Here is a 20,809-nt window from a genome sequence, read left to right on the forward strand (position 1 = left end):
ATAGAGGTAGAGTAAAATAGAGAAGTGTGAAATTAAACCAGAAGGTGAGAGTGAAGAACCATCACCATAAATGGTTAAAGTGGTTACCAGGAAGAGTGGTGAAGATATGTGGTCCTCGCACATATCTGGTAAAGATGTTTGATAATGGACAGGTTAGGTTTGTTCATATTGATCATATTTTACCTACAGACATGGAAGGAGTTGAAGGTGGGTATTATTCAATTATTTCTGACTCATCAGATAGTTTTGATATATCAGTAGCAAATCCTAAATCCAATGTACTGGAAACAAATCCAAGAGAGAATCAGAATGAAAGTCTGAGTCCGAGTCAGGAAAACAAAGAGCCTGAAGTTAGAGTGAGTTCAAATGAAAATCAAGGAAATTTCGTGGAGGAAAACATTCCTCAGGATCAGCCTTGAATGAGTGTGAAATCGACACCATGTTTGTAAGGTTCTGTTCGAGAGCAAAGGTATCCTCTTCGAAACAGAAAACAAGTGGTAAAGTTAAATTTGTAAATATGGAAAAAAAAAGTTTATATCTGTGTTTATGTATAAACATGAAAGTTATGTATAATGTTTGTTATGATGGCTTATTCATTAAGGAGGGAGAAGTGTAATGTCTGTAAGCTTGTAATGTTTGTAGCTCCACATTGTGAATGTGGACGTATTGTGTACTGCAAGTGCAGGGTTAATAATAAACAGAACTAGGCAGATTTCCGGAGATTTCCGAGAGAGCTGCCTGCCATGTTAGAAACTGTGTGTACTGTGCTCTGTGAATATATCACATAAGCTAGGGTCAGTTGCCTAAGCACTCCCTGTTCTGTGGCTTGGGGATCTCTGGGGTCGAACCAGGCCTCAGCCTTGGTTCTTATTCTGGGTAAACTGTTAGCTACTAGGCTTCGGAGCCAGTGTGCTAATTCGTCCGGGTTTAAGTGATCTCTGTCTATGTCCCCCCTACAGGTGCTTTTGTACACCGGCCACAGCCGGTCTGCAAAAGCCTGTGGGGTTTCTCCTGTGAGCTGCAGCATTTTCTCTACTCTAGAGAAGGGACTCCCGTCATTGCAGCCCATAGCTTCTAAAATGTCTTTCTGGATGGCAGCAAGTGTTTTCTTTCCTCTTTTGCTCTCAGTAGAAAGGCACTGGTACAGTTTGCTGTCTAGGGATAGTAGAAGCATCTTTGCCATTTCTGTATCATCGCACCCATTAATATCCCCTGCCTGTTCCACTTCCACAAAGTGAACCGAGGAGTCTCCCTTTGGAGTTAGTTTTCCCAGGTGGCTTATCATAGCCCTAAGCTAGTGGGGAGTGTGGGGGACCACAAACTGACTTTCCAGGGGCTCTGGACCCCCGTTAAGGGTGGGCGGGCCAAACTTCTGTTGTCGGACCGGGCACATTGGCCCTGGTTCTGGCTCTCCCTGTTCTGGCTCGCCTCCCTCTCTTCCCTGCGACCAAGCCGAGCTGAAACTAGGCGCTACATGTGGTGGTGGTTCACTATCCCTGTCCGCCCCGTAACTGATTTGCCCCTCCTGCTGCTGTACCGGTGTAGTCACCGGTGCCACAGGTAGTGGCTGGGTAGTTTCTTCCTTCTCTTCCAGGTTTACCTGGGGCGTACGCAGGCTTATTAGGCATACCATGCCTTTTGCTTTGGACAGAGCAAGGTTTAAACTTTTAATTTGTTGCTGGCAGGGACCGTGGTTTCCCGATTCAAACCCATTAGTGCTAGCTACTTTATACTGCTTGCACATCTTTTAATCTTTCCTGAGCTCTTTTAATTATAGGGTGAGGCGAGTGCTTTCCTCCCTCAGTGACTTTTCATTACTTTTGGCCTCGGTAACCTGACATTGAAAATAGTCCATTATTTGGGTCCTTTCCTGTTTTAGCTTATGGAGTTCTCCTGATAATCTTTCTTCTGACATAACCCTTTCCTGGTAGCTCTCTGCACATTCCCATAACTCTGCTTGTAATTTTTCATTCATTCTGTCTAGCAGTTGGACCTGTTGCTGCAGACAGACCAACCAAATTGCTTTCTCTACTGCTTCTTTGTGATCTTTACTTGCTGTCCACTGGGCTGCAGTGTCAGCCGGACACTCAGCGCGCAATAAACTAAGAACCCATTCTTTAGTTACATTGACCTTCTTATACACATAGGAGGAAATCCTCTCTTCCATTTTGGTTCTTTGCCCCAAACCAGCACTCTCTACATCACACCCCGTGTACCACAGTCCTGCTGCAGTCGCCATTTGGTAAGGGGGGTGTTTGGGGTGTGATGTGGTCTCTATGAGGGGGTCAGGTTCCCTTCTGAACAACTGAAACGGTTTTGAATGGCTCACCCTCCCTTGGGTTCTGTACTCTGGATTTATTTGTGGGGGTGACAAAAGTGCAGATGACGCTGGTTTGATGCAAAGAACTTTGGTTTTATTACAGTCAAGGTAATACAGGCTTATTACTCTAGTAAGAAAATACACGGCCAAACTTACAATCACTCTAATAAAGAACAATAGAAGCAAAGATACAAGGTCAAACTTAAAATCACTCTAATAAAGTAGCGTACACTATACATTTAAAGGGGGTTGCAGTAAAATTATACCTCCCACCTTCTAATACCTAATTCTAGCTAGGTTAGACTCCAGGGCAGGGACTTATGCTTACCAATCCTTTTGATAGTTAATGGTAGATGGTGATGTTCTTCCTTCCTTCAGGACTTCAAGACTTCGAGGCTGGAGAAGTTAGTTTTACAACTGTTACGTTGGTTTCTCGCCTTGTCTTGATGAGGTAGTAGCGACCACCTCTCTCCCTCACTCTCTCTCTTCGTCTTCTCGTGTCTCCTCTCTCACTAACCTCTGTTGAAAACAGGGGCAGTTATATGATTTCAGTGTTCTAATCTTGCCGCCAAATCTGTTCACAATCCTTTGTATAATTTTGGCGGGCTTGATTCTTCTTTGTAATATTTTGTCAGGCTCGTTAAAGTTGATATGTCTTGGGTGGGTTGATCTTCGAAAAACTGTTTCCCAATGGAAATATTAGTTTGGTAATTGCAATGTCCTTTTGTGCTTAGTCTTTTGCATACAGGCTGGATTGGGCCTCTTTGTGATGTATATGCTGAAAATGGTTTGTCCAGAACCATGTTGATGGGGAGCCACCTCTGGGTGATACTGTGATGGTAATATCTCTTGTGGAGGAAGATTTCCAAATACTCATTCTTCCAGACAGGTTACCTCATTCCTCACACCCAGACAGTTCCAATAATCAAGTGGGCTTCCTTTGTTCCCTAGGTCTGCCCACAGGCTTGAATTTGTCTTGTAAAAGTTCATAATTCTATTAAAGTTTGTAGTTTCTTCCATAAGCACTTTAGAGTTCCAAACTTTTCGGTAGATAGTCCCAAATTAAATTTCCTTTCGAATGAGCCCAAACACAGGTGGGGTTCTGGTGAATTTTGCTCTCTGCAAATGGGGGGCGGGGAGAGAGAGTGGGGGGAGCGAGAGAGAGTGAGGGGGAGCTAGAGAAAGAGACTGGGGGGTGGTGCGACAGGTGGGGGGGTGGGGTGCGACTGGAGGGGAGAGGAAAGAGAGAGAGATACTGGAGAGGAGAGAAAGAGAGAGAGACTGGAGAGGAGAGAGAAAGAGAGAGAGGGACTGGAAGGGAGAGAGAGAGAAAGAGAGACAGAGAGAGACTGGGAGGGGGAGGGAGAGAGAGAGACTGGAAGGGAGAGAGAGAGAGCCACTGGAGAGGGGAGAGAGAGAGAAAGAGTGATTGGAGGTGAGAGAGAGAGAGAAAAAGAGAGACTGGAGGGGAGAGAGAGAGCGACTGGGGGGGGGGTGGGGAGAGGAAGAGAGAAAGCGAGACTGGCGAGGGGGGAGAGAGAGAGAGACTGGGGAGGGGGGAGAGAGAGAGACTGTGGAGGGGGAGAGAGAGAGAGACTGGGGAGAGGGAGAGAGAGAGAGACTGGAAAGGTGGGGGGAGAGAGAGAGAGAGAGACTGGGGAGGGGGAGAGAGAGAGAGACTGGGGAGGGGGAAGAGGGAGAGAGACTGTGGAGGGGGAGAGAAAGAGAGTGAGACTGGGGAGGGGGAAAGAGAGAGAGAGACTGGGGAGGGGGAGAGAGAGAGTGAGAAACTGGGGAGGGAGAGTGTCATATTTGTAACCTTCACACAACTGTAACCTTTATGTAACAACACTGTACACTGTATACACCTGAATAATGCACACCTTGACCACAGGGGTGAACTTGTGGGAGGCACTCCTCACCTGGTCATCCAGCTATATAAAGGGAGGTTTCACGGAGGGTCAAAACTTCTTGGTCCTGGGAATAAAGATTCAGATCACACAGTGACCTTGTCTGCAGTACATGCCTCGTGTGAGTCTATAGCAGGGTGTAAGGACACCACATTTAGCAATGCGAAACAGGAATCAACGACTCATGAGGGTGGCCACCGGTATCACAGAGGAACAGTACTGTTTCGGTGAGGACTGGGACGTCTTCGTTAAGAGGCTCCAGCAGAGCTTTGTCACGAAGGACTGGCTGGGAGAGGAAGCAGCTGGCAAGCGGAGGGCGCATCTACTGACCAGCTGTGGATCCAAGACGTATGCGCTGATGAAAGACCTGCTCGCACCCGAGAAGCCGGTGGACAAGTCCTTTGAAGAGCTCTGCACTTTGATCAGTGAGCACCGCAAACCAATGAGCAGTATACACATGGCCCAACACCGGTTCTATACACACCGGCGTCGGGAGGGACAAAGCATATCGGACATCGTTGCGGACCTTCGGCGTTTGGTCAGCCTCTGTAAGTTCGCAGACGTCTGCAGGGGGGAGATGTTAAGGGATTTCTTCATTGAGGGCATTGGTCATGTTGGGATTTTCAGGAAGCTTATTGAGACCAAGGACTTGACTTTGGAAAGGACAACGTTGATAGCCCAGACCTTCATGGCAGGGGAAGAGGAGACCAAGATAATTTACGTGCACAGCCCTGGTTCCAACGTGGCGATGGACCAGGGAGTTAACATTGTAAACGAGACTCAGAACCCCGCAGGCAGGCAAGGGCAATTCGACACCGCCCAGGCAGCAAATAGACTCTAGGGTGGGCCAGCAACAGAGACAATGGCAGGGGGATCGGCAATTCACGCCATCACAAGGAACAATGCGTCCCGGGATGGGACCATTGACACTCAGCAACAGAGTGCTCAGGAGTAATCAAAGAGACAATCATAGAAGAATTCCTACTAACAGTTCCTTTGTTTACAACAATCTCAGCTCATGCTGGAGTTGTGGTGGCAGACATACTGCGAAAACCTGTAAGTTTCAACAATTTATCTGTAGAAACTGTAACTTCAAGGGACATCTGGCCAGAATTTGCAGAAAGCCCGTAGCGAGGCTAGTTTACGAGGCAGAGGAACCAGATGAGGGGTCTACAAGGCAGGTGATGCTTGGAGCCAAGCTATGGACACTGAAGTCCAGCGGATTCATGTGGCAGATGTCCATAGCTCGTATACCAAAACGCCATCCATGATGATGAAAGTTCTATTAAATGGCATCCTGGTACGCATGGAACTGGACACAGGAGCCAGCCAGTCATTTATGAGTGCCCAACAATTTGAAAAACTATGGCCACACAAAGCTAACAGGCCCAAATTGGAACGCATTGACACACAGCTACGGACATACACCAGAGAGATCATCCCAGTACTAGGCAGTGCAAACTTGGTGGTCACACACAATGGATCGGAGAACCGGCTGCCACTCTGGATTGTCCCGGGGAATGGTCCCGCGCTCTTGGGGAGGAGCTGGTTAGCCAAGATGAACTGGAAATGGGGGGATGTGCACACCATTCCATCTGTGGAGCGAAGTTCATGCTCACAGGTCCTACAGAAATTCGAGCCACTTTTTCAACCAGGTGTCGGGACTTTTAAGGGCACCAAAGTAGTGATATGCATCACCCGGGATGCCAGACCAGTGCACCACAAAGGCAGAGCTGTGCCGTATGTGATGCATGAGAGAATTGAGAATGAGTTGGACAGGCTGCTAAGAGAGAGCATAATTTCGCCTGTTGAATTCAGTGACTGGGCAAGCCCCATCGTTCCTGTCCTTAAAGCGGATGGCTCGGTCAGGATTTGTAGCGACTACAAGGCCACCATCAACTGAGTGTCACTACAGAACCAATACCTGCTTCCGAGAGCGGAGGATCTTTTTGCCATGCTGGCAGGTGGCAAGCTGTTCACCAAGTTGGACCTCACTTCAGCCGACATGACTCAGGAACTGGCTGAAGAATCCAAGCTTCTGACCACCATCACTACACACAAGGGGCTATTTGTTTACAACAGGTGTCCGTTTGGCATTCGTTCAGCGGCCGCTATCTTCCAGAGGAACATGGAAAGCTTGCTTAAATCCATCCCTGGAACAATCGTATTCCAAGATGACATCCTAATCATGGGTCGAGACACCGAGGAACACCTCCACAACCTGGAGGAGGTGCTACGCCAACTGGACCGGGTAGGCCTGCGACTAAAGAAGTCCAAGTGTGTGTTTTTGTCCCCAGAGGTCGAGTTTTTGGGCAGGAGGGTTGCTGCAGACGGGATCCGGCCCACCGAATCCAAAACGGAGGCGATCCATTGTGCGCCCAGGCCCGGCAACACATCAGAGTTGTGTTCATTTCTGGGACTATTGAACTATTTCGGGAACTTTCTGCTGAACTTAAGTACACTGCTGGAGCTGCTACATGTGCTCCTGCGTAAAGGTTGCGATTGGTTTTGGGGGGACTGTCAGGAACGGGCTTTCAATCGGGCGCGGAATCTGCTTTGCTCTAATAAGTTATTGACCCTGTACGACCCCTGTAAGAAATTGGTTTTGACATGCGACGCATCATCCTATGGGGTTGGGTGCGTGTTGCAGCAAAGCAATGGTGAGGGCCAACTCCAACCTGTGGCTTATGTCTCCAGGTCGCTCTCCCAAGCAAAGGGGGTACGGCATGGTCGAAAAGGAAGCACTCGCATGTGTCTATGGGGTGAAAAAGATGCACCAGTATCTTTTTGGCAGAAGGTTCGAGTTAGAAATGGACCACAAGCCGTTAACATCCCTTTTGTCCGACAGCAAGGCTGTCAATGCCAATGCGTCAGCTCGCATACAGCGATGGGCTCTCACGCTGGCTGCGTATGACTACACCATATGGCACCGGCCAGGCACCGAAAATTGTGCTGACGCGCTCAGCAGGCTCCCACTGACGACCACTGAGGGGGTGCCGGAGCAAAGCGCGGAGATGGTCATGGCCATTGAGGCTTTCGACAACACAGGCTCCCCCATCACAGCCCGCCAGATCAAAATCTGGACCAACAGAGACCCTCTCCTATCCCTGATAAAGAAATGTGTCCTAACTGGGGATTGGGCGCCCACACACGGAGCGTGTCCCGAGGAGGTCAGACTGTTTCACAGACGGATGGATGAACTCTCCATCCAAGCTGACTGCCTGCTATGGGGCAGCCAGGTAGTCATTCCCCAGAAGGGCAGGGAGGCATTCATCAGGGATCTCCACAGCGAGCACCCAGGCATTGTGCTAATGAAGGCAATTTCCCGGTCACATGTATGGTGGCCGTGAATTGACTCAGAACTGGAACACTGGGTTCGCAGGTGCACGACGTGTGCTCAGTAGGGTAATGCCCGCAGGGAGGCCACACTCAGCCCGTGGCCTTGGCCAACCAGGCCATGGTCACGTATTCACGTAGACTACGCGGGCCCGTTCATGGGAAAAATGTTCCTGATTGTTGTCGATGCATACTCGAAATAGATCGAGTGTATTATATTGAATTCATGCACGACATCCACCACAGTGGAGAGTCTGCATGCGGTCTTTGCGACCCACGGCTTGCCGGACATCCTGGTTAGCGATAACGGCCCGTGTTTCATTAGCTATAAATTCCGGGAGTTTATGTCGGGTAATGGTATCAAACATGTCAGGACAGCACCGTTCAAGCCGGCTTCCAATGGCCAGGCGGAACGTGCGGTTCAAATCATAAAACAGGGTATGCTCAGGATTCAAGGACCCTCCCTTCAGTATCGCCTATCGCGCCTCCTGCTGGCCTATAGGTCCCACCCGCATTCGCTCACGGGAGTCCTGACCACGGAACTACTCATGAAATGCACGCTTAAAACGCGGCTGTCCCTCATTCATTGTTGGGGGCAAGCGCCAGTCCCAAACCGATCGCAACGCAGTGGGGAGATGCATAGAAATTGATGACCCTGTATTTGTTCTCAGTCATGCTTTGGGACCCAAGTGGCTTGAGAGTACTGTAATTGGCAAAGAGGGGAATAGGGTCATAGTGGTCAGACTTAACAATGGGCAGATATGCCGCAAACATCTGGACCAAGTAAAGAAAAGGTTCAGCATGGACACTGAGAAACCTGAGGAAGATCATGAGATGCTACCCACACCACTGCCAGAGAATGAGCAACAAGGACATTCACCAGCATGCACAGTCCCTGCGGCCAGCCTGGACAGGCCGGAATCACCTCAGGTGACAGAGACGTATGCCAAGGCTCAGCCACCAGAGCCCCAACTGCGGCGCTCCACGAGAGAGCGTCGACCGCCTGAAAGACTGAATCAAAGACGTTGGGGAGAGGTAATGTCATGTTTGTAACCTTTACACAATTGTAACCTTTATGTAACAACACTGTACACTGCATACACCTGCGTAATTCACACCTTGACCACAGGGGGTGAACTTGTGGGAGACACTCCTCACCTGGTCATCCAGGTATATAAAGGGAGGTCCCACCGAGGGTCATCACTTCTTGGTCCTGGGAATAAAGATTCAGGTCACACAGTGACCTTGTCTCCAGTACATGCCTCGTGTGAGTCTATAGCAGGGTGTAAGGACACCACGTTTGTCGACGCGAAACAGGAATCACCTGGGTGGCCACCGGTATCACAGAGGAACAGTACTGTGTCGGTGAGGACTGGGATGACTTCGTTGAGAGGCTCCAGCAGAGCTTTGTCACGTAGGACTGGCTGGGAGAGAGAGACTGGGGAGGGGAGAGAGAGAGAGACTGGGGAGGCGGAGAGAGAGAGAGAGGCTGGGGGGGGGGGGAGAGAGAGAGAGACTGGGGAGGGGGAGAGAGAGACTGGGGAGAGGGAGGGAGAGAGAGAGAGTGTGGAGGGGGTGAGAGAGAGAGAGAGAGAGAGAGAGAGACTGGGGAGTGGCAGAGAGAGAGAAAGAGAGAGACTGGGGAGGGGGAGAGAGAGAGAGAGATTAGGGAGGGAGAGAGAGAGACTGGGGAGGTGGACAGAGAGAGAGAGAGAGAATGGGGGCTCGGGGGGGGTGCGGGGAGAGAGAGTGGGAGGAGCGAGAGAGAAAGTTTGAGGGGTGGTGGTGCGACAGGGTGATTGCGACTGGAGGGAAGAGTGAGAGAGACTAAAGGGAAGAGAGAGAGAAAGGGAGACTGGAGGGGCAAGAGCGAGAGAGAGCGAGAGAGCGAGAGACTGGAGGGGAGAGAGGGAGAGACTGCGGGGAGAGAGGGAGAGACTGGCAGGGAGAGAAGGAGAGATTGGAGTAGAGAGAGTGAGAGACTCAGGAGGGGGAGATAGATAGAGAGATTGGGGAGGGGGAGAGAGAGACTGGGGAGGGGGAGAGAGAGAGAGAGACTGGGGAGTGGGGGAGAGAGAGAGAGACTGGGGAGGGGGAGAGAGAGAGAGAGAGACTGGGGAGGGGGAGAGTGAGAGACTGGGGAGGGGGAGAGAGAGAGTGAGAGACTGGGAAGGGGAGAGAGACTGGAGGGGAGGGAGAGAAAGACTGCAGGGTAGAGATAAAGAGAGAATGGAGGGTAGAGAGAGAAAGAAACTGGAGGGGAAAGAAAGACTGGAGGGGAGCAAAGAGACTGGAATGAAGGGAGAGACTCGGGGGGTGGGGAGACAGAGACTGTGTGATGGGGAGAAAGAGTCTGGGTGATGGGGAGACAGAGACTGGGGGGATGGAGAGAGAAACTGGGGGTGGGGATTGTGGGACAAAGAGAGAAACTGGCGTGGGCGGAAGAGAGAGAGAGAGAGAAACTTGGGAGGAGAGAGAGAGAGACTGGAGGGGGAGAGAGAGAGAGACTAGAGGGGAGAGAGAGAGAGACTGGAGGGGGGAGAGAGAGAGAGAGAGCGAGAGAGAGAGAGACTTGGGGGGGAAGAGAGAGAGAGACTGGGGGCGGGCAGAGAGACTCGCGGGGGAAGAGTGATTGGGTAGGTGGGGGGGGAAGCGACTATTGGGGGAGGGGTGGAGAGAAAGAAAGACTGGGCGGGGGGGAGGCAAAGAGGCGGGGGGAGAGAGACGGTGGGTGGTGAGATGGGGGTGGGGGAGGAAGAGAGGAACTGCGGTGGGGGGCAAGTGAGAGACGGGGAGAGAGACTGAGGGGGTGGGTGGAGTAGAGATTCTGGGTGGAGGAGGGAGACTGGCTGGAGGGGAGAGACTGTGGGAGGGGCTGGAGGGGAGGGAGAGAGAGAGAGAGACTGGAGGGGAGTGCGAGAGGGAGAGAGAGAGAGCCTGGAGGGAAGCACGAGAGAGAGAGAGAGACTGGACGGAAGTGCGAGAGAGAGAGAGAAAAACTGGAAGGGAGAATGAGAGAGAGGGAGAGAGACTGGAAGGGAGAGCGAGAGAGACTGGAGGGGAGGGAGAGAGAGACTGGGGTCATCATCATCATGGGCAATCTCTCGAAATCGAGGAAGACTTGCTTCCACTCTAAAAGTGAGTTCTTAGGTGACTGAACAGGGAATTACAGTCTCTGTCACAGATGTGAGCCTCCCCCAGCTAAAGTCCCGCACCCCAGCGCAAGTGCATGCCTCCTGATATGTCCTTACTATACAATACAAATGCACACGAGGCCCATATTTGAGAGAAGGTCACTTTGTGACCAGTAACCTTTATTCCAGCACTGAAGTAAAGAAGATGGGTGGAGCTTCCCCTTTTATACCTGAAAGTCCAGGTTAGGAATGTCTCCCACAAGTTCACCACCTAATGGTCAGTGTTTTCACGGTGTACAACTTAGGTCAGTTTATACATGGGTTACAATGACAATTGAATACATGACATCACTCCTCCCCAAAGTCTTATTGGGATCACAGGTTAAATCTCTCTGGTGGTTTACGCTCCCTTGTAGAGCGCCTGGGTTCGGGCTCCGGTTGTTGGGCGCTGGCCTGAGTGTCTGCTGTTTGCGGTGCCTCAGGCCTGTCCGGACTGTCCACAGTGACTGGGCTCTCCTCCACTTGGTTCCAATGCTCGGTCACCCATGGTGGAGTGAACTCTACATCGTGTTCTTCCTCTGCTTCTTCTATGGGGCTGCTGAACCTCCTTTTCTTTTCATTCACATGTTTGCGGTAGATTTGTCCATTGGTAAGTTTAACTACCAGAATCCTATTCCCCTCTTTGGCAATCACAGTGCGTGCGAGCCATTTGGGCCCTGCAGCGTAGTTGAGGACAAAGGCAGCGTCATTAACATCAATACATCGCGCCCTCGCATTCCCGTCATGGTAGTCACATTGTGACCGGTGCCTGCTCTCAACAATTTTTTTCATGGTGGGGTGTATGAGGGATAACCTGGTTTTGATCATCCTTTTCATTAGCAGCTCTGCGGGTGGAACCCCTGTGAGCGAGAGTGGTCGGGATCTATTGGCCAACAGGAGGCATGGATAAGTGGCTTTGTAGGGAACCCCCTTGGATTCTGAGCATCCCCTGTTTGATTATCTGCAGTGCTCGTTCTGCCTGGCCGTTTGAGGCCGGCTTGAAAGGTGCCGTTCTGACATGGTTGATACCATTTCCTGCCATGAAGTCCTGGAACTCAATGCATGTTAATCAGGGGCCTTTGTTGCTGACTAAGACGTCTGGTAGACCATGGGCGGCGAACATTGCCCGTAGACTTTCTACCGTGGCAGAGAATGTGCTTGAATTGAGAATGTCACACTCGATCCATTTGGAGTAGGCGTCTACGACAACCAAAAACATTTTTCCCATGAAGGGACCTGCGTAGTCCACATGGATGCGTGACCATGGCTTGGCGGGCCAGGACCAGGGGCTAAGGGGGGCTTCCCTGGGCGCATTGCCCAGTTGGGCACACATGTTGCACCTGCGAACACAAAGTTCCAGGTCTGCGTCTATCCCTGGCCACCAAACGTGTGGCCTGGCAATTGCCTTCATCATGACAATGCCCGGGTGCTCCTTGTGGAGTTCTCGGATGAACACCTCTCTGCCCATCTGGGGCATGACTACTCAGTTCCCCCATAATAGGCAATCGGCCTGAATCGGGAGTTCATCCTTGCGCCTGTGAAATGGTTTAAATTCCTAAGGGCATGCCCCGTACGTGGCTGCCGAGTCCCCATTCAGGACACATTTCTTGACTAAAGACAGTAGCGGGTCTCTATTAGTCCAGACTTTGATCTGACGGGCTGTCACGGGTGAGCCTTCGCTTTCGAAAGTTTCAACAGCCATGGCCATCTCAGCAGCATGCTCGGTTGCCCCCTCTGTGCTGGCTAGTGGGAGCCTGCTGAGTGCATCGGCGCAGTTTTTAGTGCCCAGTCTGTGCTGAATTGTATAGTCATAGGCGGCTAATGTGAGTGCCCATCTCTGTATGCGGGCCAACGCATTTGCATCTCCAGCTCAAATTTCCTGCCAAACAGATACTGGTGCATTTTTTTTACTGCATATTCACATGCAAGCGCTACCTTTTCTACCATCCCTTTCTGCCTGGGACAGACTTCTGAAGGCATAAGCTAACGGCTGTAACTGACCCTTGGCATTAACATGCTGCAACATGTGTGTGTGATATATGTCTATGCACGGGCTGTGTGTGTAATATATGTCTGTGTACAGACTGTGTGTGTGATATATGTCAGTGTACAGACTGTGTGTGTGATATATGTATCACACCCGACCCCATAGGACGACGCACCACACATTAAAACAAGTTTCTTACATGCGTTAACAGATTGTTGGAGCATAACAAATTGCGTGCTCTACCAAAAGCCCTTTCCTGGCTGTCCCCCCAGACCCAATCGCGACCTTTGCGTAGGAGCACGTCTAGTGGCTCTAACAGTGTGCTCAATTTGGGAAGAAAGTTACCAAAATAGTTTAGGAGCCCCAGGAATGAACGCAGCTCCGTCGTGTTACGGGGTCTGGGTGCTCACTGGATTGCTTCCGTTTTGGACGCAGTAGGTCTGATCCTGTCTGCTGCTACACTTATCCCCAGGAATTCTACCTCTGGAGCTAGGAAGATGCACTATGCCTTTTTCAGTCGCAGACCTACCCGGTCCAGTCTGCGTAGCACCTCCTCCAGGTTGTGGAGGTGTTCTTCAGTATTGCAACCTGTGATGAAGATGCCGTCTTGAAAAACCACCGTCCTTGGAATCGACTTGAGGAGACTTTCCATGTTTCGTTGAAAGATCACGGCGGCCGAGCGAATCCCGAACGGACATCTGTTGTACTCAAACAACCCCTTGCGTGTCATGATGGTGGTCAGCTTCTTCGACTCACTTGCCAGCTCTTGGGTCATGTAAGCTGAGGTCAGGTCCAATTTTGAAAAAAGTTTGCCACTGGATAGCGTCGTAAAGAGGTCCTCCGCTCTCAGTAGCGGGTACTGGTCTTGGAGTGACACCCGATTGATGGTGGCCTTGTAATCACCACATATCCTGACCGACCCATCCACCTTGAGCACCGGCACAATTGAGCTCGCCCAGTCACTGAATTCGAGTGGCGAGATGATGCCTTCCCTCAGCAGGCGGTCCAATTCGCCTTCTATCTTTTCCCGCATCACGTATGGCACCGCTCTGGCCTTGTGGTGTACTGGCCTGGTGTCTGGGTTTATGTGAATCACTACCTTGGCCCCCATGAAAGTGCAAATACTGAGTTGAAATAATGAGTCAAATTTGTCCAGGACCCGTGAGCATGATATTCGCTCCACAGAAGAAATTGCATTGACATCGCCCCATTTCCAGTTCATGACAGCAAGCCAACTCCTCCCCAGCAGTGCGGGACCGTCCCCCGGGACAATCCAGAGTGGCAACCTGTTCTCCGAATCTTTGTGGGTCACGACTACTATGGCGCTGCCTAGCACCGGAATGATCTCCTTTGTATATGACCGTAGCTGTGCGTCAATCGGCAATAATTTTGGCCTCCTGGCCTTGGACGCCCACAACTTGTCGAAATGTTTGATACTCATCAGGGACTGGTTGGCCCCCGTGTCTAGCTCCATTGATACTGGGATGCCATTGAGGAGCACTTTCATCATTATTGGTGGCGTCCCGGTGTTCGAACTGTATATGTGCTCCACATGAACTCGCTAAACTACAGCTTCCAGCGATTTCCCCCAGTGTCCATTTGGCCTCGTAGGGCTTACATTGGGCCCGTCCTCCTCGTACATCAACCTGGCTGCAGGCTTCCTGTACACATGCGCCAAGTGACCGTTGTCGTTGCAATTTCTGCAGGTATATTGTGTAGAATTTACCAATATCTCGCAAAGATTCCAGGTACCTTTCCCCTACAGAGGAGAAGAATCCCTTTCTGGGCTTTTAAAATGAGTTTAAAGGGGAAGACGAAGCCTGCGGGGGATAAAAGGGGATGCATTCATGGAGACCCCCCCCCCCCCCAGTGTTTGGACTCATAGGAAAGGGAATTCAAAATGGACCTAAATTACAGAAGCTTGAGATCCCCTAAACATCTATGGGAAGGAGCATATCAATTTTAAGATTCTACAACATTTTGGCTGTGAAAAAGAGTTACCAAATACAGGAGGTGGCGCCAACATCTGAAGCAAATTTGTGTATTAAGGACCCCAGGCTATTCACCCCCGAAGAGATAATCGAATTACCCAATCAAGCACAATGGAAATCATGGTCAGAAAAACTGGACAATCCTAAAACAATGCAAAACCAGTGATAGCACATTCTCACACCCTAATCGAGTTACTGCTGACAAAGGAGACATTTGAAAAATCAATGGACAGAACAGTTTAAACAGAGCCCAAGAGATTTGATGGGAGATAACGGAGCTTTTTTTGGGGATATATCTATCCCCCAGTTTTACAAGGAAAGACGAGCAGAACACAGAAACTAGCAGAGCACAGGAGAGAAGCAGAAAAAACTAGCAGAATACAGGAGACTCGAACAGAACACAGACTCGAAAGGAACACAGACAGACACAAGCAGCCGGAGTGAAGAAATGGAGTAGTGAAGGAAACTACAAGAAATCGTCAAGGACCGACTGAGCACGAGGCCCACGAAATGGAAGGTTGTCAGCAACCAAATTGACAAACCCGGGCTACCACAACCAGCGAAACGACCAACCAAAACCAACTCAGCAAAAACCGAAGAATCGACATTTATTTCCACACTGCAATCTACTTCTGAACGGCAAACGGGTGAGAAATTACCTAAAAGGACTAACTAAAACCAAAGAAAGTGGGTACTTATCCCATACATCTGAAACGCAACTTAGCGCATCAACGGACGCACTCCAACTGAAGACTACGCAGTCCAAAGTCCTCTTCTCTGTCTGGGGTACGGCTCGCCTAGAAGGACAAGTGCAGCAAACCCCGAAACCACGATTCACCAGCAACTGTCTAAAGGGATTGGTGAGCATAGCCCCTGAACCCCCAGAGCTATAACTTAGTTAGTTAGGGGAATTGGGAGGGGGGAGGCTGGGATAACTTGTGTAAATGTATCTGCATTCTCTTCTTTACCCCATTTAGAGTTTAAGCTGTATTCTTTTCCCCATAGGCTGTAATTTGACATTTTATTCAATGTGTTGTACCCTTCAGTGTGTATTGGTCTGTGTGTGTGTTATTAAAGGTGTGCCTTTTACTTCTTTTTAAACACAATAAAGCCATACCTGCTTCCTACCTTGAAACCGATTGTCTGTCCAAGTCTGTCACAGTCCCTTCATAATTCCAGTGTCTGGAACCAAGGGTGTGGGAGCGATTCGGAACCGTTCATATAAGGTCAGAAGGGAAAGCTGACCCCCTGAAAACCACCACTTACAATTGCTGATACCTGCAAGGTCTGGCTGTGTGTTTGTCTCCACACCTCCAACATGAGCCGTTGTTGGAAACAAAAGGTCCATTACCAATCGACCATCTCTGACTGTCTCTGTAACTGTCCTTAAACGCACCATTGACAGGTGTTGATGGCTCCATTACTGGCCGCATTGTCCCTTGCGATGGCATGAATCACCGTTCAGCTAGCCATTGTCTCTGTTGAATTCCCCCTTTGGGTTCGACTACATGCTCGGGCATGTCCGATTGCCCTTGTCTGCCTGGAGAACTGTGTGCCGCGTTAACAATGTTGACTCCCTGTCCATTTGCTGCATTTAAACCAAGATTTTTGTCAAACATAATTCTGGTCTCTTCCTCCCCTGAGATGAATGTCTGGGCCATCAAAGTCGCCGTTTCCAGTGTCAAGTCTTTGGTCTCAATCAGTTCCTGAAAACTCCAGCGTGCCCGATGCCCTCAATAAAAAAGTCTTGCAGCATCTCCGCTCTGCATGCATCTGGGAACTTACATCGGCTCGCCAGTCACCGGAGGTCTGCCACAAAATCTGGAACGCTTTGCCCTTCTCGCCGCCAGTGCATGTAAAACCGGTGTCTCGCCATGTGTATGCTGCTTGCCGGTTTTAAGTGTTCCCCAATCAACTTACTGAGCTCTTCAAAAGTCTTGTCTGCCGGCTTCTCTAGCACTAGAAGGTCCTTCATCAGGGAGTACGTCCTGGATCCACAAACCGTCAGGAGATGAGCCCTGCGTTTGTCGGCCGAATCCTGTCTTAGCTATTCCTTAGTGACGAAACTTTGCTGTAGTCTCTCAATAAAATCGTCCCAGTCATCACCAACACAGTACCTCTCATCTGTGCTGCTAGTGGACATGCTCACGTATTTAAATCCCAGTTTCTCGTCGCCAATGATATGTCCTTACTATACAGTATAAATGCACACGAGGCCCATACTTGAGAGAAGGTCACTCTGTGACCAGTAACCTTTATTCTAGCACTGAAGTGATGAAGGTGGGTGGAGCTTCCCCTTTTATACCTGAAAGTCCAGGTTAGGAGTGTCTCCCACAAGTTCACCACCTAGTGGTCAGTGTTCACACGGTGTACAACTTAGGTCAGTTTATACATGGATTACAATGACAATTGAATACATGATACCTCCTCCAACTGGTGCCTTACCCCAGCGCAAGTGCATGCCTCCCCCAGCCAAAGTGCCTTACCCCAGTGCAAGTGCAACCTTCCCCCCGCCCCCTCCCCCGCACCATAGATGGGGCATTGTTGTACGGATTGTTAACAGGTTTATTGGGTATGAAGTGAATACTGACAGTGTCATGACTTCTGGATATCATCCACTCCAACGATGTCCCTTGTAGGGGGTTGGAAGAACGTGATCTGTCTTCCCTGAGTTCTCTCTCTCCCCTCCGATTCCACACCCCCCACCATCCATGTCTCTCTCACTCTCCCCGCCCCCCCCCCCCAGCCTCACTCTCCCACCCCCCCAGCCTCACTCTCTCCGCCCCCCCCAGCCTCATTCTCCCACCCCCCCCAGCCTCACTCTCCCCGCCCCACCCCAGCCTCACTCTCCCATCTCCCCCCCCCCAGCCTCACTCTCCCTGCCCGCCCCAGCCTCTCACTCTCCCCGCCCCCCCCCCAGCCTCACTCTCCCATCCCCCCCCCCAGCCTCACTCTCCCTGCCCCCCGCAGCCTCTCACTCTCGCTATTGTGCTCTCACGCCGGCCGCACTCGGGCCCTCATGCCGGTCGGGGGTCAGGGTGGGGTGGGAGAGAGTTGGAGGCTGAGGTTCTGTTTCTGGCACCACGTGGATGGAATGATTCGGCTGGCGGGAGTGGGGGGGGCTTGTCGCCTGTCTGTCAAAAAAAGTGCAGTACAAATAGTTAGTCCCGTAAATTAGAGTCCTGTGCTTCCTACTCTTCAGCCAGTTTCTTATCTGTTGCCACAGCTTACCCGGAATCCCCAGTGCTTTGAGTTTAAGTAATAGGTTTCCATGTCGGACTTTTGGAATCTCTAAAACGTACAGTCAGCACTATTGACCATTTGTGTTCCAGGTACCAGCTTGCGGTGATTGTACTGATTTACCTAATGCCATTGATGGTGATGGGAGTCACTTATACAAAGGTGGGAATAACACTGTGGGCCAGTGAAATACCCGGAGACTCAACGGAGAGATATCGTGAGCAGCTGACCGCAAAACGCAAGGTCTGTAGCAAAACGCATGATTCATTTGTAACATTTGTATCATCAGTTTTAATCAGAGGTCAGGGCCTGTCTCCTGATGAGTGCTTGCGAGACCATGAACAGCACAAGCATTTACTGGCCAATGGGAGTAATTTATTTAAACCTACTGCTAGATTGTCACACTGTCACTGAAGGTGAGTGCAGTCCTAAACTGAACCATTCCTGCTCGGTGTTCTCTGAATATAGTCCCTAACTGTGGGAAGGGATATGGCTGGAGACTGAGGGAGGGTGGTGAAATTCAACTTCAGCGGCATCGCAAAATTGGCATTAAAAGGACAAAGGGTGTTAAAAAAACAAGCCTGAAGGCTTTGTGTCTTAATGCAAGGAGTATCCGCAATAAGGTGGATGAAGTAATTGTGCAAATAGATGTTAACAAATATGATGTGATTGGGATTACGGAGACGTGGCTCCAGGATGATCAGGGCTGGGAACTCAACATTCAGGGGTATTCAACATTCAGGAAGGACAGAATAAAAGGAAAAGGAGGTGGGGTAGCATTGCTGGTTAAAGAGGAGATTAATGCAATAGTTAGGAAAGACATTAGCTTGGATGATGTGGAATCTATATGGGTAGAGCTGCAGAACACTAAAGGGCAAAAATCGTTAGTGGGAGTTGTGTACAGACCTCCAAACAGTAGTAGTGATGTTGGGGAGGGCATCAAACAGGAAATTAGGAGTGCATGCAATAAAGGTGCAGCAGTTATAATGGGCGACTTTAAGATGCACATAGATTGGGCTAGCCAAACTGGAAGCAATACGATGGAGGAGGATTTCCTGGAATGCATAAGGGATGGTTTTCTAGACCAATATGTCGAGGAAACAACTAGGGGGGAGGCCATCTTAGACTGGGTGTTGGGTAATGAGAGAGGATTAATTAGCAATCTCATTGTGCGAGGCCCCTTGGGGAAGAGTGACCATAATATGGTGGAATTCTGCATTAGGATGGAGAATGAAACAGTTAATTCAGAGACCATGGTCCAGAACTTAAAGAAGGGTAACTTTGAAGGTATGAGGCGTGAATTGGCTAGGATAGATTGGCGAATGATACTTAGGGGGTTGACTGTGGATGGGCAATGGCAGACATTTAGAGACCGCATGGATGAATTACAACAATTGTACATTCCTGTCTGGCGTAAAAGTAAAAAAGGGAAGGTGGCTCAACCGTGGCTATCTAGGGAAATCAGGGATAGTATTAAAGCCAAGGAAGTGGCATACAAATTGGCCAGAAATAGCAGCGAACCTGGGGACTGGGAGAAATTTAGAACTCAGCAGAGGAGGACAAAGGGTTTGATTAGGGCAGGGAAAATGGAGTACGAGAAGAAGCTTGCAGGGAACATTAAGGCGGATTGCAAAAGTTTCTATTGGTATGTAAAGAGAAAAAGGTTAGTAAAGACAAACGTAGGTCCCCTGCAGTCAGAATCAGGGGAAGTCATAACGGGAACAAAGAAATGGCAGACCAATTGAACAAGTACTTTGGTTCGGTATTCACTAAGGAGGATACAAACAACCTTCCGGATATAAAAGGGGTCAGAGGGTCTAGTAAGGAGGGGGAACTGAGGGAAATCTTTATTAGTCGGGAAATTGTATTGGGGAAATTGATGGGATTGAAGGCCGATAAATCCCCAGGGCCTGATGGACTGCATCCCAGAGTACTTAAGGAGGTGGCCTTGGAAATAGCGGATGCATTGATAGTCATTTTCCAACATTCCATTGACTCTGGATCAGTTCCTATGGCGTGGAGGGTAGCCAATGTAACCCCACTTTTTAAGAAAGGAGGGAGAGAGAAAACAGGGAATTATAGACCGGTCAGCCTGACCTCAGTAGTGGGTAAAATGATGGAATCAATTATTAAGGATGTCATAGCAGTGCATCTGGAAAATGGTGACATGATAGGTCCAAGTCAGCATGGATTTGTGAAAGGGAAATCATGCTTGACAAATCTTCTGGAATTTTTTGAGGATGTTTCCAGTAAAGTGGACAAAGGAGAACCAGTTGATGTGGTATATTTGGACTTTCAGAAGGCTTTCGACAAGGTCCCACACAAGAGATTAATGTGCAAAGTTAAAGCACATGGGATTGGGGGTAGTGTGCTGACGTGGATTGAGAACTGGTTGTCAGACAGGAAGCAAAGAGTAGGAGTAAACGGGTACTTTTCAGAATGGCAGGCAGTGACTAGTGGGGTGCCGCAAGGTTCTGTGCTAGGGCCCCGGCTGTTTACATTGTACATTAATGATTTAGACGAGGGGATTAAATGCAGTATCTCCAAATTTGCGGATGACACTAAGTTGGGTGGCAGTGTGAGCTGCGAGGAGGATGCTATTAGGCTGCAGATTGACTTGGATAAGTTAGGTGAGTGGGCAAATGCATGGCAGATGAAGTATAATGTGGATAAATGTGAGGTAAAAACAGAGAGACAGACTATTATCTGAATGGTGACAGATTAGGAAAAGGGAAGGTGCAACGAGACCTGGGTGTCATGGTACATCAGTCATTGAAGGTTAGCATGCAGGTACAGCAGGCGGTTAAGAAAGCAAATGGCATGTTGGCCTTCATAGTGAGGGGATTTGAATA

At 49.7% G+C, this 20,809-nt stretch overlaps 1 protein-coding gene across 1 annotated transcript in view; it reads left to right on the forward strand.

The window, feature by feature from the left end:
- Window positions 1–20,809, forward strand: part of tacr2 (tachykinin receptor 2) — a 163,328-nt gene that overhangs the window by 99,458 nt on the left and 43,061 nt on the right. Inside the window, exon 3 of the mRNA XM_070876300.1 lies at window positions 18,050–18,200. Within this exon, the coding sequence (XP_070732401.1) occupies window positions 18,050–18,200 (151 nt within the window). The remainder of the gene's footprint in view (window positions 1–18,049; window positions 18,201–20,809) is intronic.

The sequence above is a fragment of the Pristiophorus japonicus genome, chromosome 3, assembly GCF_044704955.1.
Source record: "Pristiophorus japonicus isolate sPriJap1 chromosome 3, sPriJap1.hap1, whole genome shotgun sequence".
Taxonomy (NCBI): Eukaryota; Metazoa; Chordata; class Chondrichthyes; family Pristiophoridae; genus Pristiophorus; species Pristiophorus japonicus.